At 42.5% G+C, this 24,295-nt stretch overlaps 1 protein-coding gene across 1 annotated transcript; it reads right to left on the bottom strand.

Moving 5' to 3' along the window:
* Positions 1-298: 298 nt before the first annotated feature.
* Positions 299-21,240, bottom strand: LOC134537743 (S-phase kinase-associated protein 1). Its single transcript, XM_063378508.1, has 4 exons — positions 21,081-21,240; positions 17,250-17,352; positions 13,223-13,431; positions 299-1,180 (listed from the first exon to the last, which is right to left on the bottom strand). The coding sequence occupies exons 2-4, from the start codon at positions 17,350-17,352 to the stop codon at positions 1,004-1,006; spliced, it is 489 nt and encodes a 162-aa protein (XP_063234578.1). The 5' UTR covers positions 21,081-21,240; the 3' UTR covers positions 299-1,003.
* Positions 21,241-24,295: the final 3,055 nt, after the last annotated feature.

Raw genomic sequence — 24,295 nt, 5'->3', positions numbered from 1 at the left:
GGCTGGATCCACTGCAGGACAGAAAACAATGGCATTTGGTGGGAATAAACTTGGTTAATTTTTATTAACAGTGGTAAATAAAAATAATTTTTTCCCCACAATATATCAGAAAGATTGTGTCTAAAAATCTTCACTGCAAATACATTAGATAATGGTGCCACACAATACACAAAGTTGCAATTATAAATTCAACTTCAGTGTTCAGACCATCTGTAATGTACTACGAAGCAGCCTAAAAATTCAATGCACGTCGTTTCACATATTCCGGGCACTAGTTTCAAGAAGGAAAATACCAAGAGCAGTTTAATTTACTGATTTATTACAAGCACTAATAACATCAGTATCATTGCAAGATAATCAGAAAATTGGTGAGTGTTAAAACAGGGAATAACCACATGTAACAGGAAAAAAAAATTAGCCTAATGAAAGAGTAACTACAATCTAATTATAATTTTAGACACCACAAGTCAAGAACATTTGGTGCCCATTATACACAAATTGGATCACACAGGATTTTAAAGAATATTTCACTATGGTAATCTTAAAATTCCAGCACATATACAATATTAACTTAAACGTAATAAATTCAGGTTCATTTTTATGCTTGTTTTTGGTGTACCTACACAAACACAAAAGTCACAGCAGATTTCAGGGACAAGTTATGTTGATTTTTAAACTTTCAATTTCAATAATGACAAGGCTACTTCTACATTTTTGAAGTATTTTTTTCTAGTTTTTATTACAAAGCAATTTAAGCAGCTCTAATTACCTTTACAAATTGCTCAAAATTAATAATTATAGAACCAAACAGTTGCTATTTTTGGCAGGAAAATTTAAAAGTGAAGAAGAAAATGAACAGTAAAATATTAGCAAAAGCTTCCAAAATTTACCTACAAATGCTGTCGTGTCAAAAGTTCATTAATGTCCGCAGCCAAAACTAGTATTAAAATACAATGATATTTACATGAAGTATGACCATGACAAAACAATAAAGAGTTTTATTTCACTTCTCCTCACACCACTCGTTCTCCTTTCTCACTTGCTCCTCTTCACTTGCAGAAAAATCATTCTTGATGTTGAATGTCTTGCGAATTTCTTCTGGGGTCTTTCCCTTGATCATGTTGGCAACAGTTTTACAGGTGACATCAAGAAGACCCTTTATGTCCAGGTAATTTGCTGCCTGCATGAAAAATAAAAATTAATTCTGATATATTATATATATTTGCATTGCATATAATGAAATGTAATTAAAGTAGCATACTAAATAACTTGCTCTCCTAAAACAGAACTGGTACAAACAAACATTAGATAGATATGTAGAATTACTCCTCCACAAATATTTCATGATAGCTATTTCTACATGAAAACAAAGTTCTTTAACCCCTTAACATATTAACCCAAGTATATTCGTTTTTTTACATTTGGCACGTAATTATTAACCCGAGTTTACTCGTTCGACTAACAAAAACGTGTGTCTGATTATATTATTTTGAGTTTTCTCGAATGAGTTACATGAGCTCTCGCTAGATGTCGTGGTAGGTATTTTCAGCCTTTGAAACAGACTTCCAGTAGTTTTATGTTACCCACTAGATGTCAGGGCAGATTTGATCCATCACGGTAGCCTACTTACACGCGTTCGCCGTTTGTGTTTGAAAAATTGTACATTAGATGTCTCTAATAGTACTATTATGAATTTATGATGTTCCCGCCAATGTTTATATATTTTAGCTGAGGTGTCAACATTACTGTAATGTGAATAATAGAAATTGTTCAAAATGAGTGATTCCGACAGTGAAGGAAGCGACGTGAGTGATCTTGATAAATTGGGATCTGATAGTAGCGACAATTATAATGACATTTCAAGCTCAGAAGAATCAGGTAGTGAAGAGATATCTGGCAGACTGTGGTGTGAGATAAACTGTAGTTTGCCAACTATCTCTCCTCCAAGATACCCATTTACAGGTAAACCAGGCGTCAATGTAAATGTAAATGTTGACGATAATTTTCTTCGTTATTTTCTCTTATTTTTTGATAATGATTTGGCTGAACTCATAGCTACAGAAACGAACCGTTTTGCATCACAGTACATTCAAACACATCCTCAAACAAAATGGAAACCAACAAACAAAGAGGAAATCTATGTTTTTCTTGCACTAGTTGTGGCTCAAAGCATAGTCAAAAAACCTACATATCAAATGTACTGGGCTAAGAACCCAATATTTGACACACCATTTTTTAGGAAAACCATGCCATTTCGCAGATTTGTTCAGCTGAAACAGTTTCTTCATTTTGTGGATAATGAGTCATATGATGCAGCCACCCATCCAAACCCTAAACTGAACAAAATATGGCCTATATATATTCATTTGCAAAATAAATTTTCTGAACTTTACACTCCAGAGAAAGATGTCACAGTAGATGAAAGCCTTATGTTATATAAAGGGCGTCTAGGTTGGAAACAGTACTTACCTCTCAAAAGGGCGCCGTTCGGAATAAAGTCATTCATGTTATGTGAATCGTCAAGTGGATATGTATATTCCTTCGTAATTTACACCGGACGAGGAACCAATTTTGATGATGAATACAAAGGCTTGCCAATGTCGTCACAAGTAGTTATGTCATTAGTGAAACCTCTTCTTGGGAAAGGTTATTGTGTCATTACTGACAATTTTTATACCTCACCACAGCTATCAGATATGTTGCTATCACATCGAACCGATTCTTATGGGACTGTGAAAACGACAAGAAAAGAAATGCCACCAGAATTGCGGAAACAAAAATTGCCGAAAGGCAGTGTCATAGCTTTCCAAAGAGGGAAACTATTGGCATTGAAGTGGATGGACAAAAAACCAGTCACAATGTTGTCTACAATCCACAATTCTGAAATGAAAAGTGTTACAATCTATGGACAACAGCACATAAAACCACAAGTTATGTTAGATTACAACAGTACAATGGGAGGTGTGGACATTGTTGACCAGCGCACAACAGACTATGCAGTACCCAGGAAGAGGGGGAAAAAATACTATAAGAAGATTTTTTTCCATTTAGTGGACCTAGCAATATGGAATTCATTTTTGTTATATTCAAAGTTGGGAGGGAAGCAGTCACATTTGGAGTACAGAGAGGCTGTTGTCAAAAATTTGATTGAACAGTTTCACAAGCCAACAATGTCGCCAGGACGAGGTAGGCCTGGAAAATCAACGAATCTACTGAGAATGACTGAACGTCACTTTCCAGCTACGATCCCGCCAACTGACAAAAAAAGCAATCCTACACGCCAGTGTGCAATGTGCAGCAGGGTGACAGATGCACGGGGGAAAAAAATACGGCGTGAAACACGGTACATGTGTGAAGACTGTGGTGTGCCACTGTGTGTAGTGCCGTGCTTCAGAGTTTATCATACAACAGCAGACATTTAGGCAGAAATTAGTTAGGCTTACAGTCAGAGTGAAATGCATTCAAGAATAACTTCACAAATGTCAATACAGACTCGTGACATTATTCAGCTACTGTATTCAAATAACATTCTTTTATTTATTGTGCTGTGAAAAAAACTGAATGTCTCACATAAAAACTTTGTTTTTTGTAAAGAATGACATCCTTGACATTACAATGATTTTTTTTTGTATTTGTGAATGTTCAGCTATTGCAATTAGTGTATACTGTACAAACCTTGTGAGGTAAATTTTTATACGAAGATCTATTCGGACTGACAAAATTTACATATCATATGTACATATTTTGTTTTTCATGTTATTCAGGCAATTTTATAAAAGTAGATGTAATTTTGTAAAAGAAATATGGTATGTTGCAAAAGTTATTTCATTGGTTTCTATGTAAGCTTATACTATATCTGGCTAATGTTATAAATATTTTTAGTAATCTTAGTGAATATTAGCACTGACGAGTATACACGGGTTAGTAAACCAGTGTCCATTCAAAATGACATGATGGTGTGATAAATGTGAAATTTTAATGTATTTTGTGTGGTATGTCCATTTGCATATTGAATAGGTAAAATATATTGCTGCACAAATGTGATTTTCAGATAACTACTTTTGAGAAATAATTCTAACCATGCTGAACATTACTAATGTTGTTATAATAACTTCCAATTTGTGTTAAATGTTTTTATCTAAATATTGATCTATTTAATTATATTCCATAAATATTTATAATGTATTTACATATATTTCAGCAATGACGAGTATACTCGTGTTAGTAAAACAGTGTGCATTAAAAATTACATAATTTTGTAAAAAATGTAAAAACGTATGTTTTACATGTGGTACGTTTATTTGCATATTAAAAACAATAGATTACTGCAAAAAAACCAATTTTAAAAAATGTTTTTTTTAGACACATATATCTAGCCATAATATATATGTTAAGGGGTTAAGGTCTCATAATTTTCTAATGTTTTTATAAAATAATGGCTACACAACTAATAAAGTAATACAAAAACCACTATGGATATATTTGCATATGCTACTAGGATTACTTAACTGTTGCCATAATATATGAATAGTTAAGAAGTTATTATTGTCAACACTTAGGTTATTCAGGACAAATAAATTATATAACTGTAAATAAATGCACCATGTGTTTGTTCTTCAGTGTATCGTTATTATTGTGAGCACTAGAGAAGGAGGAAAGCTACAATGTTTTGAGGGCTGCTCGCGCGTTACCGGTGAATTTAAGATGTTAAATATGGGCGCCACCACGTGGAAGGGCACGTGGACCCGGCGGAGTCTCTCTCTCAGGGCGTTACGTAGCCCAAGTGGGGACGAGTTACCAGCCCTTTCTATCCTACCTTTCCAGACCTGGCCCGCTCTAGGCGTCGGGCACGCCACACTCCTAGGCTAAGTCACTCACCACGTGGTTAAATAAAATACTCAGTTTATATTTTATTCCCAGATTTAATTTCACTAACACGTTATCTCCACGTCCGTTACACGTTACACGGTAGAAAAAGCCTGAGGCACGAATCGACTTAGGTGAAGGCATGGTCCACACACGTGGCCATGCTACAAAATTTACTTATTACACGATTGCTGAAAACTCGACTGAGACAATTAATTAATTAAACAGCCCGCTGGCCGAGAGCTGCCCCGAGGATGACGAGCGAAAGAGATTCAGAAATACTTAACGAGACAGAATTACTTGGTCAGTGCAGAACAAAGGTGAAGTCCCCGGGGTGCTGGCGCGTCTGCTCTCGGTCAGTGATGAAGATGGACTGGGCTGAGCTCATCGCTCGCAGGTGGCAACATGGCGCCCTTCGCGCCAACACAATTACCGTTACTATATTCTACGATTCCGTGCCCCGGCGAAAGTTGAGTAAATTACAGATAAACATTAAAAATATATAAAAATTACTGACAATGGAAAGTTCGTTACTATTTACTTATTTAATGACAATTTATGTAAAAGCATTCCTACCCTCGTCCAAGTCCGTGCCTGTTCGGGTCCGCCCGGGCAACGTCTATAGTTATTTAAGGTAACCTATTTAAATTAAAGAAAACACAAGTAAATTACACAGCACTGGGGCGAAGATGGATGAAAACAACAAAAAGGCTTACAATTAATATTAACATAGCAATTTTAGGGATCGCCGCACTGCTTCTAAGCGCCCTCTTGTGGTAGTTCGTGGCGCGCAATTCAAACACACGACTACGTACATGGCGGTACAAATGCCGGGGAAGGGGAGAGGAATGTTGAGGAAACGGAGACTGACTAGGCTCATGGGGCGTAGCCCCGGCTGACGTCAATTGCCCCCCCCTCGAATAGCCGGTCATGTCGACGTTTCCGCTGGGTCGCCTGTGGGCGTGGTCGCCCCCTTATCAACAACAGCTGTGCTTCCTCGCGATCCCTCGGGGTCGTAGCGTGTATCGCGGAGCCGGAACTGGGTCTTGTGACGCCCGGTCTCCCCTCTCTTCCCGCGGTGTTTCGTCTTCCTGCGGTTCGGTTACTGTCACCCTGAACGTGGAGTCTGCCAACGAGTAATGCAGCGGCCATAATGGCTCGTCCGGCGAACCCGGCCTACTCTCTACTTCCTCCGGCCACCTTATCAGTGGTTGGGATGTCGACTGGCCCTCCGTCACTCCGGGCGTGTCCCTGAGAAATCCCCTGAAAGGCGAGACGTCACTCCCCGAGTCTTCGAACAGCCGCCTCGGCCGGACATCTGTGACTGCGAGGGGCGTCGCCTGTCCCGCCCCCAGGTCCGGGAAGCCTCTGAACCCGCCCCCGTCTGTTGGGGTGGACGTGACCAGCTGTGCGGCCGCCCTCCCGTCTGTCTCGTCCGCCGCCTCCGTCTCTTCCTGCCGCGTCCCTGCTCCGTCACGTCTCGTTTCCGTCTCTTCCGCCCCGTCCGCCGCCTCCGTCTCTTCCTGCCCCGTCTCCGCCTCGTCCGCCGCCTCCGTCTCTTCCTGCCCCGTCTCCGCCTCGTCCGCCGCCTCCGTCTCTTCCTGTGCCAAGCGCACATCGTCCCGGTGATATTTCGCGGCCCGGCCTGAGGGTAACTTTATCACGACCGCCGTGGGCCCCGCCTTGACCACCGCCACCGGGCCAAACCACTTTGGCGCCAGGCCGGCGCAGAAGTTGCGTCGGCCGGAGGAGAGGGGGTGGAGCCTCGCGTAAACCAGCTGGCCTGGTTTCAGTTCAGGGGGCGGGCGGGTCGTCTCGGGTGTGCGTTGTGCTTGGTAAGCTGCCTGGTTACGTCGCGCCCTATCGTGCGTCTCGGCCAATCGCCTCAGGCGTCCTTCGGGGCTCTCTACGTCCGGGTCCGTTTGTTGTTGCCGCACGTGATATTCCCCGGGGAGGGTGAGGTTCCGCCCCTGGACCATGGTGGCTGGTGTTTCGCCGGTTGCCGCGTTCACCCGTCGCCGGATGCAGTACAGAACGTCCGGGATGTGCGTGTCCCATTGGGCGTGGTCATCCGCGAGCCTCAACCGCAGTTGAACCTTCACCTCTTGGTTGCGTCGTTCCGTGGGGTTCGCGCGGGGGTGGTACACGGGGGTGGTGTGTAGGATTACCCGCCATTTTCTCCCCAGCTGCGCCCACCGGCGCCCGACAAATTGGGTGGCATTGTCCGACAACAGGACCCGGGGGTACCCCCACCTAGGAAAAAACTCCGTTTCCAGGCTGCGTGCAATGGTGCCGGCGCGGATGTTCGCCAGGGGGTAGGCCTCCACCCAACGCGTGTAGCAGTCTGTCACCACCAACAAAAATCTTTTCCCTCGGGGCGTGCGGGGATATGGTCCCATTAGGTCTATGGCGACTGTATGGAATGGCTCGGTGGGCTGCCTGGGTACCTGCTGGGCTGTCCCGTCGGTGCGGCGCGCCTTGTGCCTCTGGCAATGTTTACATCTCCTCACGCAGTCCCGTACAAACTTGTTTACCCCTGGCCAGTAGAACTGTTCCCGCAGATCGCGTCGCGTCTGGTCTGCGCCGGGGTGTCCGGCTAGCCTGTTCACGTGATACATGTCAAACACCTCCCGGCGGGTGGCGGCTGGCGCGAACGTCCGCCATTGGCCAGCTGTCCCCTTAGGTCGCGCCTGCAGTGTCCCGTCCAATACACGGTAGCCTTCACATTCTCCGCTCCCGCAACGGCGCACGATCTCCTGTGTGTCTGTGTCCGTGAGTTGGGCCGCTCGCACGTAGGCGTCTAAGTCATCAAGCTCCGCGCCTGGCGGTAATGTCGGTGTGACGTTAAGGTTTAGGGCACACAATGCGGCTTGGGTTGTCGGGGTGCGCGGGGTCCTGGGTATGCGCCCGCTGGGTGGTGGCAAAAGCTCCTCCCACTCCGCATCGTCACAGGCTGTGACGGTGACGTCCGGATCTCGCGACAGCTCGTCCGCTAGTTCGTTCTGTTTTCCCGGTACATGCTCGACTTCGAAATCTAAGGCCTGTAGAAGCATGGCCCAACGCGTCAGCTTCGAACGTCGCCCCTGCATCGTGGCCAGCCATTTGAGACATTGGCTGTCAGTTCTCAGTACGAATTTCTGCCCCTCCAGGTGTGGGCGGTAGCGTCTGAGGGCCCAAACTACGCCTAGACACTCACGCTCGTTCACGCTATACCGCTGCTCGACGTCGCCGAACTTGGCGCTTGCATATTCAATCACCCGGGGCTCGCCGTCGTCGCCGAGTTGTAACAGGATGGCCCCGATGCCCTTCTCGCTCGCGTCTGTTTGTACGATCAGGGGTCTGCCTGGGTCCAGCCGCGCGAGTAAGTGGCACTGTTGAAATCTGCGTTTTAGCTCGTCAAAAGCGTTCTGGGCTTCCACGGTCCACCTGAACGGACGTTTGGGTGACAGCTGTTCTGTCATCGGCGCCGCTACTACCGAGAACTCTGGGACGAAGGCTCGCAGCCAGTTAGCTAGCCCCAAGAACTTTTGCAGTTGCTTGCGCGTGCGTGGGGGCTCCTTGTTGATAATTACACTCAGCTGTTTTTCCGTGGGTCGGTTTCCGTCCGCGTTAACCACTAAGCCCAGGAAATCTAGTTCTGTGGTCCCCAGGTGGCATTTTTCGCGATTGCATGTCAGACCATGGCTCGCCAGGCGTTCCAAGACTAATGCTAAATGATGCGCATGTTCTTCCCACGTCTGAGACCAAACAATTATGTCGTCCAGATACGCGGCCGCAAACTTGCCCGAGTAGTTGTCTAAGACCCGTGTCATCATCCCTTGGAAGGTAGCGGGGGCGTCCTGTAGGCCGAATGGCATCGCGCAAAACTGAAATCTCCGCCCGTCTGGGGCTGTGAACGCCGTCTTGGGTCGGTCCGCCGGACGTATCGGCACCTGCCAATACCCAGATTTTAGGTCGAGGGAAGAAAATATCTTGGCGTTACCCAGGCCTGAAAGTGTGTCGGCCATGTTCAGCAGGGGGGGTGGGGCATTAATTGTCACTCTATTGATAGGTTTGAAATTGACACAGAAGCGTAGTTTCCCGTCTTTTTTTTCTGCCAACACGACCTGGAAATTATACGGACTTTCGCTAGGCTCAATTATCCCGTCATGCAACATGTCCTGAACCTGGTCTAGGATGGTCTGTTTACCAACGTGGCCGTAGCTACCGGGTGGGATAAACATTGGCTCGTGAGGATGGGTCGGGATGGCATGCTCAGCTATGGTGGTACGTTTCAGCGGGTCCGCGGACGCAAACACATTACACTGATGATCGAGGACCTGCTGGATGGTAGCACGAAACTCGGGGGGAACTCCGTGCTGGAACTCGTCGAGACTGACCTGGTTTACTGCTGGTGGAGTAGGCTTACCCAGCCCGTGTATGGTCCGCCGCCCCTGGGTGCCGACGTGGACGCAGCCGGCCCGGATGTCGATGGCTGCGTGCTGCTCGTAGAGCCAGGGTAGCCCCAGAATGACGTCATCACGTAACTGCTCCACCACCAGCGCCGTCGTGACGGACCGTTGGTCCCGCACGTCCACCTCCAGCGTCGCGACGCCCTGGGTGTAGCAGGCGTCCCCCGTGGTAGCCAGCTGGAGTTGGCCCGGGTGGTACTCGAAGTTGTCACGGCCAATCACGCGTGCCGCCACACAGTTGTGGCTGGCGGCGGTGTCAACAAGCGCGTGGACTGCGCGCCCGTTGACAACCACCGGAATGCGCAACAGGTCGGCCTCCGCCGCTCCCACGTGACCCAGGAGAGGCCCCGCCGCCGTAGGTCTGTTGTTGTTAGGTGAGGCGGGGGAGGTGGGCTGTCTTAGCGCGCCGCCCCCTTGCCGTCCGTTTCCCGACGGCTGCTGCGCCGCGAAGTCAGGCCGGAACTTGTTCCTCACCGGGCAGTTCTCGTGCCAATGGAACGTGCCTGGTGGACACGTGTGGCACTGAGGTGGTGGGCTGCCGCCGGTAGTCCGTCTCCGCCATGTCAGCTGCGCGTGGCCGCTCGGTCCGGGTTCGTCGCGCCTAGCTTGGTCTCGGGTGGGCGCCGTGTAGGGCACCAGCGCCTTGGTGTCGGCGGGCGTCGTGTCTTCCTGCTTGGTGCTCAGGGTGGCGTGGATCCTGGTCGGTCTGACAGCTCGTAGGTCCTGCTCTAAGACGCGCGCCTGTTGGACGAACTCCTCTGCCGGACGCCGCGTCATCGGGCGTAAATACGGGCGAAATTCCGGGCGCATCAGCTCAACTACCCGCTCCAGCACTCCGGTAGGTTCTTCTCCGGGAAACAGCCGCTTGTACAGACGTATTTTTTTCATGATAAACGCCTCCGCCGCCTCCGTCGCGCCTTGCTCGAGACAATACAGCTCCGTCCGCACTCTCATCTCTGTCTTCACGTCCGCGAATCTGGCCTCGAACAATCTCGCGAACTCGGTCCACGGCATGTCATACTCCTGGACGATCTGCCACCACGTCTTGGCGTCGCCTTTGAGCGCGGTGCTCACCCTGTTCGCCCACTCACACTCCGGCACTCCGTAGCGATTCAGGCGTTCCCGACACGCGTGTACAAATCTCCGCGGATCGTCGCTGGTTCTGCCCGCAAATTCCGGTAGCTCCACGTGTCCTATGAGAGGTACCCTGCTCCGTGGTGTGTCGGCGGCGTCTCTCACCGGGCTGCGGCCTGACGGGCCCGCTATTCTCACGTGGTGGCACCACTGGCACGTGTACCACCCGTCTTGAAAGGAGATTATTTCGGACTTCGCGAGACACGCCGTGTGCTTGAACGCGCGACAGTTCCGGCACCAGCCTCCCTCCCGCGTCTTGCCCTCACACTCCGCATCCGTGCACTTCCCGTGTCCCGCCTCAAACTGATCCGCCCGTTCTGCCTGCTCGTGGTTCGGCTGCGCTTCATACTGTCCTACGCACACGCACGTGTCCGTCCACGAAGAAATCGCCGTCCCGCTCACCTGGCGCGGTCGCGCGCACATAACACAATATAAGCTATTCTTTTGAAACAACTCACTTGCCTTAATCGCGCCCGGATTTTTGTCAAGTCCGTGGTTGTCCGACATGGTCGTGTGGTGGTGAGGCCGGTCGATTGCCCCTCTTCCCTTCGCTACGCGACGCGACGCGGATGGCGGTACACACACACACTGACCTGGCCCGGCTGCTGTTGTCGCGAGGAATGCGGCCACCTGGCTGCTCGCAGCGAATTCCTGGAAGCGCGCGCCCGGCTGGTCACGTGGCCGGCGCGCCAGAGTCCCGCTATACGCTCCGCGCGAACAATAGTTCCAGCGCGAACTTTAGTTCCGCGCGCTCCGCGTAACAACCGCCTATCTCACACGCTCGTACAGGTCTGGTTTTCGCGGAAGATGTAACTCGCCCCACGTTGGGCGCCATTTGAGGGCTGCTCGCGCGTTACCGGTGAATTTAAGATGTTAAATATGGGCGCCACCACGTGGAAGGGCACGTGGACCCGGCGGAGTCTCTCTCTCAGGGCGTTACGTAGCCCAAGTGGGGACGAGTTACCAGCCCTTTCTATCCTACCTTTCCAGACCTGGCCCGCTCTAGGCGTCGGGCACGCCACACTCCTAGGCTAAGTCACTCACCACGTGGTTAAATAAAATACTCAGTTTATATTTTATTCCCAGATTTAATTTCACTAACACGTTATCTCCACGTCCGTTACACGTTACACGGTAGAAAAAGCCTGAGGCACGAATCGACTTAGGTGAAGGCATGGTCCACACACGTGGCCATGCTACAAAATTTACTTATTACACGATTGCTGAAAACTCGACTGAGACAATTAATTAATTAAACAGCCCGCTGGCCGAGAGCTGCCCCGAGGATGACGAGCGAAAGAGATTCAGAAATACTTAACGAGACAGAATTACTTGGTCAGTGCAGAACAAAGGTGAAGTCCCCGGGGTGCTGGCGCGTCTGCTCTCGGTCAGTGATGAAGATGGACTGGGCTGAGCTCATCGCTCGCAGGTGGCAACATGGCGCCCTTCGCGCCAACACAATTACCGTTACTATATTCTACGATTCCGTGCCCCGGCGAAAGTTGAGTAAATTACAGATAAACATTAAAAATATATAAAAATTACTGACAATGGAAAGTTCGTTACTATTTACTTATTTAATGACAATTTATGTAAAAGCATTCCTACCCTCGTCCAAGTCCGTGCCTGTTCGGGTCCGCCCGGGCAACGTCTATAGTTATTTAAGGTAACCTATTTAAATTAAAGAAAACACAAGTAAATTACACAGCACTGGGGCGAAGATGGATGAAAACAACAAAAAGGCTTACAATTAATATTAACATAGCAATTTTAGGGATCGCCGCACTGCTTCTAAGCGCCCTCTTGTGGTAGTTCGTGGCGCGCAATTCAAACACACGACTACGTACATGGCGGTACAAATGCCGGGGAAGGGGAGAGGAATGTTGAGGAAACGGAGACTGACTAGGCTCATGGGGCGTAGCCCCGGCTGACGTCAATTTCTAGCTGAGAACTAGATCTTTGAAAATACTCTCTGGTACATTTAATGAACAGAAACATTACAGCATTTACAAATCTAATCACTAAACTGAAAAGATGTAAAATAAACACAATATTTAAAATCTAGCCAAACTGTGAAGATTAAAAATAATTTTTGAAATGCTATGTTATCACATCCAAATTTATGACTTTTTAGTCAAGCAAAAATTGGGTTGAAATTTCTTTAAAAATGAAATGCAAAGATTGTTTTACGTGGAAAGGCTAAAATAATTGTGACAGTATCACTAACAAAAAAGATTTTTTAAAACCCAAATGTAAATTAAAATTAATAATTTTCACTTCAGTAAAACTAAAGTAAAATTTATATCTTGAATCAAAAATTAGTTTTAAGCATTATAAAAATGTATGGATTCAATATATATATATATATATATATATATATAAATTTTAGACTTTTCAAAAGGCTTCTATATTTTTGTAACAGTTTTCTTGATAAATTCAGTATTCCTGTTAGCATTCAAGACCTCCAGTCAACTACCGGTACACACATTTTGTCACGTACATACAACAAACATATAAAAAATATAATAAGCTAAGCTATTGCATAAGAAAACTGCCACCTAGTAATAAAAACAATGGATCAACAAACATCTTTTAGCAGTTAATGCATTTACAAAAATGTTTTTTTTTTTAGAACTAATTAATATTTTCAAATCTCATTATTGCAGCTGCTTAAAGATAAGTGACATACTTCCCGTAAATACCTAACTAAAGAAAATAACATTTTTTTCTTTTTACTAAAGATACTAATGCAGATCACAGATTGAACGTACCAAAATGAGTTCAAACAGAGTGCCCTGGTCCACTTTGAGGAAGTCGGCATCCCAGCTGCTGATGTCGTCAGTCCTCTTCTCCTTGTTCTCGTCATCCTCGGGAGGGGGCGGGTCATCCTTGTGGTACGTGGCCCACTGGATCACCTTCCTCAGGATGGCGGAGTTCACGTTGGGCAGCGGGACCACCTCTTCCTCCTCGTCGTCAATGCCTGAGCACACAATTCTGCCCGTAGTCTACACATACCAGACGAGACTGAATTCAAACAACAAACTTCAGCTGCAGACACCACAAGAAAATATGTTGTCACAACAAAATACGTTGAAAACATCTAAACGACTTATGGTATAGAGTGCTTCCCAATCTGGTGCATGACTTTGAAGTTTAGGTTGAACAACATTTTGATTGTAAATAATAGGGAAAATATTTGAGATGGAACACAAGAGTGAATCATGTATAATCAAACTAGCTCTACAATCACCGCTAATTCTGTCACTGCAGCAAAATTATTTCACTGAAATAATTGGGGGTAACCCATTTATTTTCCTCATATTTTTTTGGTGTTTTCCTACCCCCAATTATTTCAATGAAACAATTTTGCTACAGATACAAAATTTGTGGTGGTTGTAGAACTTTATTCAATTAAACATAATCCAGATGCTCAGTGTTTTATATTAAATACTATTATTTACAATAAAAATTAGTTCAGTCCCAAATTCAAATATGTTTACCAGTCTACACTTCAGACCACAAGTTGTTTATATGTTTTTAACTTATTTTATAGTGATGAACCTGCAGACAAAGTTTGTTGGTTGAATTCACTCGTACTGTGTAAGGAACACTCAGAATTTTCTTCCTTCCTTTCATGAAGTTATGGATGGTGAGTAGATTCTTTGGCGAGTCACAAAGAAACAAACTTTGAAATGTGAATCTATGCACCATACTCGCCCTATCTTTTCAACTTTTGAACTTTCAGACCACTCTTTCATGTTTTACCTGCCAGAAACAGTACGGTAGCAACATGTTTACTTGTCAGGTCACGCTCTCAAGGAAAAGATGTGACGGCAAATTGTCTGCTGGGTGTTTTATGATTTTTAGGATGATGAATAATTTGGTTTATCACATTACATAACACAGATGATCATATTTTATACATGATAATATTATAATAAAGTATTTCTGCTTACATATAGTTATTTGATTAATACAGTTTATGTCAAGAATTTATTTACTTAGGATTTGTTGTGGTACAAACTCCAAAACATACTTTCCTTAAGCTTTCATCATTTGTGGTGTAAATTAGGTATTGCCACAGAAGTTTCGTCTTCAGACGAATATTCATAAAACAAAAATTATTGTATCTAGTTATGGATGACAAATCGTAAAAAAGGCCAGTTCGCAAGAATTGTATAAAAAAAACATAATTTAAACTAGAAGAAGAAAACACTGACAGCAACACATTTTAAGTTGATAGAAACAGTTTTGGTTTCAGGCAAAACTTTGTGAAAAGTAGTAGAACAGCATTTCAGAACAACCTGTAAGGAGTTACAACAGAAAAGTTAAAACCAGAACCCAATTTTGTCAGCTCAGATGCACAAATACAATTTAGTTTTATTATATTTGAGTAAATTTTTATATGTTGTTTTATAGCAATAATATGTTTTTAACAGGTTATAAAAAATTGTTCCCACAGTATCAGCAAATAAATATATTTGGGTTATAACTTGAGTTAGGTAGGCTTTGATGGCTGGCAATCAATTAATACTAATGCTACGCACCTCACTAAGTTTAGACTATGGAAATAACATGCGTAGGTACCCGTTTCCTAAAAACCACTACACTTCTGTACTTAATCACTTGTTTTATCAAGGGATTACAAGCATTCCACCCAGTAGTGCCTACACATCCTATTTTCAATGTCCAAAAAGTTATGCCTGAAGCAACTGTGCACCATCTCGGTGCTCATAGAATAAACCAGTAAATGGCTCATCGGGGAAAGTACCTATGATGCCAACATTCTAACCGACACTGCATAAGACCTTGGATGATCTTCTTCATCTCTAGTGTCTTCCACTCACTACCTGTTTACATAATTATAATTTCAATTTCACACAGCAATTAGACTTATACTTCTCCACATGTAACACTAACAAATTGGTGACATTAGTAGTTAGTATCACTAAACTTCTCACCATCAAGGCTAGATAATTTTATAGCATTTGGATAAATAACGATGAATAATTAGTGAGTGTTATCTTTGGAATCAGTCAAAATTTAACTAAGTCCTAAGGATTAAACTAGTGTAAGGTCTATGAGGTATTTGATCTAGCACCTCACATTGGGTAAGAAATCTATGATAAAGGCTCTAAACTCGTAACATCAAGTTTGGAGTCGGTATTATTACATATATGACACCTTACGTGGGGTGCTGAGTTTGTGGTTTTACATATCTATAGGCTATCGTGAGTGATGAGTTGATGGCATTACATTATTTACAATCAACTACTAGTTTAGTAAGAAAAAAAATCTAACATCAGTGTCATCTGCAGACAAACTATCGATTTTTGGCATGCCAGAAGCAATCAAGCACTATTTACAGGGTACCGTAATTATAAAGTCAGTGAAACATTTCAAAAAATGGATACAGTGAAATGGCTAAGAATTTTGTAACAAATTATATACCACGTGAAAGAAAAACTCTCAAAGTTTTTTTTTTTTTTCACTAGTTATAAATGTTCTGTGTGTCCACCTTGCGTCACACAACACACATCTAATCTATAGTCCAATCCTGCCCATACCCGACCCAGAATATCAGGAGTGATGGTAAGAGCAGCTGCTACGATGCGGTGTCTCAATTCGTCAAGGTTCTGAGGTAGATGTGAAACATAAATACTATCCTCGATGTGGCCACAGGAGTAGCACTTGGTCAGCGGCCGCCCCACGGCCCATCCAGCGATGTGGCAACGTCTCATTCAGATAATCTCGTACCACATTGTGGTAATGAGGTGGAGCACCATCTTGTTAGAAGATGAAGTCCCTGCTATCAGCTTCAAGTTGTGCATAAGCCACAATTGCAGCATGTCAAGGTAGGTGATACCAGTGACAGTTCTCTCAGCAAAGAAGAAGGGGCCATAAACTGTCTTGTTTGACATGGCACAGAACACATTAACTTTTGGCGAATCTCGGACGTAATCGAGAGTTGCATGTGGATTCTCTGTCCCCCATATGTGTGTGTTGTGTCGGTTGACTATTCCAGAGAGATGAAAAGTGGCTTCGTCACTGAAGATTAATTTGCTTGCTGAGTCATCGTCTTCAAGACGGTTCTGCATGGCAATGCAGAACTGCAGTCGGAGCAATTTGTCATCGTGGCTGATGGCTTGCTGAAACTGCAATTTGTATGGCTTCACTCTTAATCGCTTATGAAGAATTTTCCACACTGTTGGCTGAGGGATGTTCAATTATGCACTAGCCCGATAAGTTGACTTCTTGGGACTCCGCACCCTCACGTTCCGTACACAATCCACTGTCTGTTGTGACACGCCTGACCAACCCGACCGTTTTGCACCGCACAAACAGCCGTCTTCCTCGAATTTCTTGTACCACTTCATTATGCTATTGTAAACTGGTGGTGTTTTGTTAAACTTGCCACGGAAAGCTCTTTGGACACTCACTACCGATTCGCTACGGGCATATTCAAGCATACAAAAGGCTTTCTCTGCCTGGTTCGCAGCCATTTTCAGCAACTACATGCACTAGCACCCCTGTCAGTTGTTTTTTAAAATAGCTTTTTGGCGCTACATTCAAAAGAACTTTGAGAGTTGTTCTTTCACGCGGTATAATTTGTTACGTTATTCTTTTCCATTTCGCTGTACCGATTTTATAAAATGTTTCACGGACTTTATAATTACCTTGTATTTCCACCAAAGAGCATAATTTCAGCTCTTAAAAAAATTTTGATAAAATAACACTAACTAGCAATTCTCAACTATCTAACAACAAACTAGTATTGAACTGGAAAAACACCCTTACCCAGATCCTCCAGCATTGTCTTTATCGTCACCGAACACTTCGCCACTTCCACATCGATGTTGAATACCTCACCATCCGAACTCTGGAGTTTAATGTTAGGCATCTATGCAACAAAACAAAACATCATTAAATACGAGCACACATAGTTTATCAATCAAGTGATGAAACAATGGTCATTTAGGTTGAGCAGGAAGTTATGGCAAGCAGAGTGGAGCGATAAATAACTCATCAAAAAACAAAAAAAGCAGCTCCTCTCAAGTTCAGGAAGCAGTGCAGCTAAAATTTGCAACTTAATAAAATGGATCAAAAAATCAGAATCCAAAAATGTGCTCTTGAGAGACAACCAGAATCATCTTAATCCACAAATTACCATCTTAAAAATTTTGTATAGTTATTTTGATCTAACTTTTCAAATATTATATATATATATATATATATATATATATATATATATATATATATATATATATATATATATATATATTCATATACTTTATTTGCCATTTCTGTTTTGCTAAATGATTATTTTAAACGTAGGAATTGCATAAAACCAAGTCTTGCCAAAAATGTGTTTTTAGGACTATGAAGCAGAGGAAAATTGTGTAACAAAGATAAATTTTTTTTATAATGTGCAAATACTAACTAAAATTAACAAAAAGTTCATTTTCATTTCATTGAATTGGTAAATGTTTTTTATGTTAATTTTCTAGATTAACAGCTTCTGCATGAAAAATAACCCCATGAAAATGCATTTCATTTCTACTAATCATTGTGGGTTGTGCTGAGAAAGATTGCAAGATTTTTAATGTACCTACTAACATCATTATCACTATGTTTGTTCGTATTTTGGTACTAGTTGACCATGTGCAATTATATTAATTATGGAATTGGTTTTATATGTTGCTTTTCAATTTTTTTGCGAGATTGAAACTATAGAAAAAGGTTATTTAGATTACTTGCATTTAAATTAATTGTGATCCACGTGATGGGATGGAGACAAGAATCGTCAAATTAAATTCATTGTTTGCGAAATATTTTGTATGGCCGGCAAATATTAATTACAATGGTTACCTCACTAATTCATGTTTCATCAGGTTATAAACGATCGAAAAAGCAACTTTCCGCTCATAGCAAGAAACATGTAAGTCATCCGATAGGTGTGTGTTCAAATTTTCACTACTTCTTGTTATATGTAAAACCCACATCCTGTGCATTTGAACTGTTGTAAATTATTCTTGTTGTTTTAATTTAGTACCGTACATAGAAAATTCTATGCACTGGATCCTGGTGGCATGATATTGTAGAAAACATGGTGTGGGAAACAATCTTAAAGTCTGCAAAAAAGTGTTTTTTTATACAGCTGAAAATGAGTAAATATTGATGCAAAATTATTAAATTCACTATAATAAAATTGCTGTAGCAATTAAATTCATTGTTTGCGAAATATTTTGTATGGCCGGCAAATATTAATTACAATGGTTACCTCACTAATTCATGTTTCATCAGGTTGTTCTTGTTTTTAATGGCTTTTAACAATTAAATACATACCCTCAAATTCATGGCCCTGCCCACTTGCGAGTTTCTCTAAATAAAGCAGGAATTTAAAAATGCTTTTTTCGGGATAAACAAAAGTTCTGCAATGTTCAGATTTTTTTCAATTGAAAAGTTACCAATGAAGAAAATTACTGGTTGTTGATTAGGTTGCCATATTAATACAACGTAATAAATACATATTAAGTAATTAATGTAGATAGATAATGTAACATAACCAACTGTTCACACACTTTTATAAAATTTTATATCTTTAAATGTCACTAATTTAACCTAAAACCATTAAAACAGTAATCTGTAATTTTTCTGCAGCATGGTTTTGCAGTAAATACAATAAAAAAATTCATAAAATACATTTTTCAAACACTAAAGGCATTCCTCACACTAAAAACAGCGATAATATTTTCCTAATGGTTTCTGAGAAATTACTGTTTGTAGGTCACAATAGATATCCTATGCAGTGAAGCGGCCGTTGTCATGTTGTGCTTTAATTGTGTTGTCAATCGTATTGTTTTCCATATGTAAGAATGTGTATTTTCTGCACTGTTATGTGGTATGGCATGTAACAAATTAGCACTTCGCACCTCCAGAATGCTAACAAATTATCCCTGTCAGGGGTTGACACTTGAGTTTGGATGCACAACACGTATTTTTTAAAAAGTTATTTACATTAAATTGCATTACAATATCCAAAACAAAAACATACACATTCTTATGAGCAGCAACGCAATTAAAGCACAACATGAGGACTGCTGCTTCACTAAATAGGCTATCTAATGTGACCTACACAAAGTAATTTTCAGAAACCAGTAGGTGTTAACAAAACACTGTTTACAGGGTAAATAGAGGAACATATATAGTTTTTAAAAAAAATGTATTTTCTAAATTTTATTTTTTTATTTACATGTGAGATTTTTCCCCTGTAAACTACTTTAAATATTGCAATGCTGTTTTACAGAATAATTAGAAGGAAAAAATATCGGGAAGTAAAAAAAAAATACATTTATAGAATTTTATTGTCTTATCTTTCGACAAAACATCTCCTAGATAATTACCTGGTGAGTTAGGTTTTATTTGGTTAGGTTAGGTAAGAAACATCTAAATACAGTAAAATCATTAAAATGTCCCAAAATGTAGTTTATTCTCAATAAATTATGGAAAACTTTGTAGTTGTGAAAAGCTTTGGATTTGACAAAATTGTGTGGTTCAGCAAATAAAAACAAATAAATATTGATAAGAAAATGAAATCACTGTCATTTAAATAATGTATACATTTTTAGTAAATTTCACTACAGTATTTTCTTTTTAATACTTTTTACCCCACAATCTGTCAATTACAGAGTACTTCAAAATCTTGCAGTAATTAAAACACCTTTTTGCAGGACAATTGGTAAAAGTTTCATATCACATATCCAAGTTTATCACTTCATCTTGATAGCATGATCCTTTATACATTGATCCTATGGTACACAATGCTGTTTTAATTTACATTAAAATATCCTGGACATAAAAACTTGTTATATAGCAATGAATTATGATCGTAAGTTGAATACGAATTAAAAAATTTACCCAAGAACTGACATTATTTCTTTGTATTGTGATGTTAGCTTAGTGTTATTTTGACCAGCATCTTTCAAAGAACTAAATTAAAACAGCTTGCATCATGTACTACAGGATCAAGGGATAAAATTGAGTAAGTGATATGCAACAATTACAGAACAGGAGATAATCAACAAACATTTGTTATTCTCAAAGCGTAATTTTTCTGAATTTCTCTTCCACAAAGAGAAATATTAAAAATTACTTTTACTTCTTAAAGTAATTTTAATAACTATCACTTTAAAATTAACTTATTTTTTTAGCCACCCATTTCCATGGACTTTGTTGCCATCATCACTATTTATTTCCTTCTGAATCCAGTGTGAAATAAAATACGCTGTTATGCGAGATAATCAAATGACATTAGTAGTACTGAAAAAACCACCCTTTACGAATTTTTTTTCTTCCAATAAGCCGCTATTTTTAATGACATTTGCCCTATGACAACAGCAAAACAACAAAAATGGAACGTCCGCAACTTGCATTAAATCAAAAGTAAAATTTTAAAAAAAAACTGGCACGAGTTCTAAACACTATACATGTGCAAATTATCAAAATCATAACACTTTAGTACCCAGACCTACTAGTAAATATATCTAGTACAAATAGTTACAAAAAAAGGAAAATACATGAACAAAATATTTTCTTATTGAATATAATAACAAAGTTATTTAAACTTACATTTTAAGAAAGCACTACGCCTCTCAAAATTTCAGTTCAATACAGCACTTTCTAGCAAATTAAACCACACTTTTGAATATTTATATTCCTAAACTGCAAATTCCTTCAACATCTGCAACTTTTTAATGGCTACGAGCACAGACAAACGAAGACCGACAATGAAGACAAGAGCAAGGAGTACAAAGGTAATTTACATTGGACACTTTCCTTTTTTCGATTGCCACAACTAGTATTACTATTCAGTAGTGAACATTGACCTATGCAGAGAACAATTTCAGCACATAGGCAATGAATAACGAATTGATTAGTCGCTAAACGTCTACGCAAAATAAATTAAAGAAAAAAGCTGATTTTACTCAAGCACCTTTACTTTGAGGTTGTAAGTTTGTCCAGAGCCGCAACTAGGAGGGCGCAAGCGGGGCATACGCCCCGGGCGCAAATCTGTAGGGGTGCCGAAATCGTCGGCTTGCATTGTAATTCCTACTACAAATGGTAGTGGGTTCGTACATGGAAGTTACAGTAGCACAGAAACTGTTACATGTAGGTAGGGAAAATGCTTAAATAACACAATTTTTCCGTTGGAGGGTCCCCAGACCCCCCCCCCCCCCCGCCAACCCTTTATTGGTGTGGTATGTGCAAAAAAAGGGGAGGGGGAAGCATGAATCCATTAATGTCTCGGATGCCAGAGACTCTAGTTGCGGCCCTAAGTTTGTCTTAAACACGATTAACAACTAAAAACGGCATTGATCTGCTTTAAACTCACAATTGGGCTTTCACCCATGCCATTACCTGCGGTTTCGCGGTTGAAACCCGGGATGAGCTTAGTGGGTGCTGGAGTGAAATGATTAGATATATCCGCGAAGGCACTAGGCTACCTCTTTGCAACTAACCACTGATGCGGGGTTGGTCGTCGGAACCGGGTGTTGGATGTTCCTGAACGAACTAACAATTAAAACAGGTTCAAACTCCCTAAACATCATAGAGGACCGATTCCTGACTATATTAATTTGCAAAATACTAAAATTAATGTGTTTAGAAGAAAATGTGATTTAATCAAATTTTATGTTTTGTATAGATACGGAATTTGAGCGGGCAGATTACAGTGACACTCGAAAAGGCAATAGACGTTACACACTTGTAAGTTGCGAAATGCAATAGAATTAGTCCTGTGTCAGTCTCGTAATGAACATAACAGTTTTTAATGGAGTTAAATGTCGATTAGGCTCTGCTGCACGAACCGTAAATCCTACATTAAATTGCTGAAACAAAGTTGCATTGTATGCTGACAGGCGTATGCGCGACTTAAGTAAGGTTCTGTTCTCTGCAGTCAGCGAAAGGCGTAAGCAAGAAAAAACGTGGCAGAGAGGATACACAGCAGTTCAAGTTGAAAGCAGCCGGGTTATGTCCTGCAGCATTAAAATGATCTGGATACACGTGGAGAGTGAAAAGCAAAATGTTTTATGTCGATGAAGCATATTTACAAGAATGACTAAATCGACAAGACAAAGATGAATGCTCCCCATGAGGCGGTACCTCCGCCCTGGATTGAAGCCTAATGAATATTGTCGGAAGAGGGGCGGTGTGATGAGGGGACAGCACTGCCTCGTGCCAAACACACAAAAAAATGATAAATGTGTATATGTATTATGTGTATTGATTAAATTCTTTGGGTGTAAAACAAAAGGAAGAAGAATTTTTAAAGTGTGTTCATTAAATTTTAATGTAAATAATTAATTTTAAAAATTTAAGACAAATGGAGACTCGGTTTCTTATCATAACTACTCCATTTATTACTATAGGCTAATTTTCCATTAGGACACACAATTAGCAGCATAAATAAAATTAGGAAATTCAAGGGAGAATTAAGGGAAAACAATATATGGTACTGGTAGTTACTAGCATGTTGGCACTTATTATTTTGGACATATGTGGGCAGATTGGAGGCTGTGTTCCGAATGCAGGGATAGTTTTGGCAGAGTGGGAACTATACTTTACTATTACATGAGGTGTTGCAAGTGACCATATATTTCTTTACTCTCCCCCCTCCCATTTTAGTAGTCTCCTTGGGTCCCTTCAATCTCTCACCCCCAGCATTTCTTCCTCCATTCTATTTCACTCCATGCCTTAACTATGAAGGCTAATCTCCCTCATCTGCCCACCTCCAGTCCCTCTAAAGCTTTCACCTGTGATCTCTCAACCCTCTGTTGATGTTAGGGCCGTTCCTGTGGTTCGGAGTCGCTGCCCAGCTGCTCCGGTAGAGAGGGTACGTGCCACGTGGCAAGGGAACTACCCCAACTCGGGTGAAATAAAAGAGTTTATGACGTTAAGTTGTGTTTACTGCACACGTCACACACTGTACATGGGCTGTAACGGCTCCCACCTGTGACAGTCCATCAGGGTGAGGCCCAGCTCCACGCACTTTGAGCGCGACACGACACTAGCAGTGACCTGACTGGCAGTGACACGACAGTGACGCGACTGACAGTGGCGTGAATGACGGTGATGTGACTGGCAGTGACGCGAATGACGATGACACTAAAGACTGTGACGTAACTGTCGACGCGACTGACAGTGACATGACTGACAGTGACGTGACTGACAGTGATGCGAATGACGATGACATGAAAGACTGTGATGTAACTGCCGACGCGACTGATGGTGATGTTACTGACAGTGACGTGACTGACAGTGACGCGAATGACGATGACATGAAAGACTGTGACGTAACTTCCGACGCGAACGACGGTGACGTGAGGACGGTGACGTGACTGACAACGCGAATGACGGTGACGTGACAACGGTGACACGACTGACAGTGTCCGTACGACTCTCACAACTTCGCGACCGCACTCTCTCATCCCACTCAGGAGACTGACTCCACCCACGCTCCAAGACGTCTCAGCGGCCTCCCCCCTTGCCGCGCGCACATGAATCCCCCCTCTTCCCTTCGTGTGCGAGTGCGTGGAGCCCACATGGTCACAGGCGGGGAGACGTGACTCAGTCGCCTGGGAAACACATCTACAGGTACACAACAAGACAAAGAGATATTTACACACGCACATAATTACATAAACAAAACCTTTGTTGCACTTTTGCGCACGGGCACCGACGCACACGCAAGCCTGAAGCAGCAATGGGCAATAATGGCCTCAGCGAGCTGGAGGAGCACTTGGGACGACGTCAAATGCCCCCCCCCCCCTCCCCGAGGCCATTTT

This window comes from Bacillus rossius, chromosome 12, assembly GCF_032445375.1.
Source record: "Bacillus rossius redtenbacheri isolate Brsri chromosome 12, Brsri_v3, whole genome shotgun sequence".
Lineage (NCBI taxonomy): Eukaryota > Metazoa > Arthropoda > Insecta > Phasmatodea > Bacillidae > Bacillus > Bacillus rossius.
The sequence above is the reverse complement of the archived record's forward strand: the minus strand, read 5'-3'. Positions and strand labels throughout refer to the sequence as shown.

Excerpts from the sequence above, each read along its gene's own strand:
- LOC134537743 (XM_063378508.1), bottom strand. The coding sequence starts at position 17,352 with ATGCCTAACATTAAACTCCAGAGTTCGGATGGTGAGGTATTCAACATC. Across the intron at positions 13,432-17,249 it reads GACAATGCTGGAGGATCTGG|GCATTGACGACGAGGAGGAA; the intron begins GTAAGGGTGTTT and ends TTGTGTGCTCAG. Across the intron at positions 1,181-13,222 it reads CTCTGTTTGAACTCATTTTG|GCAGCAAATTACCTGGACAT; the intron begins GTACGTTCAATC and ends TTTTTCATGCAG.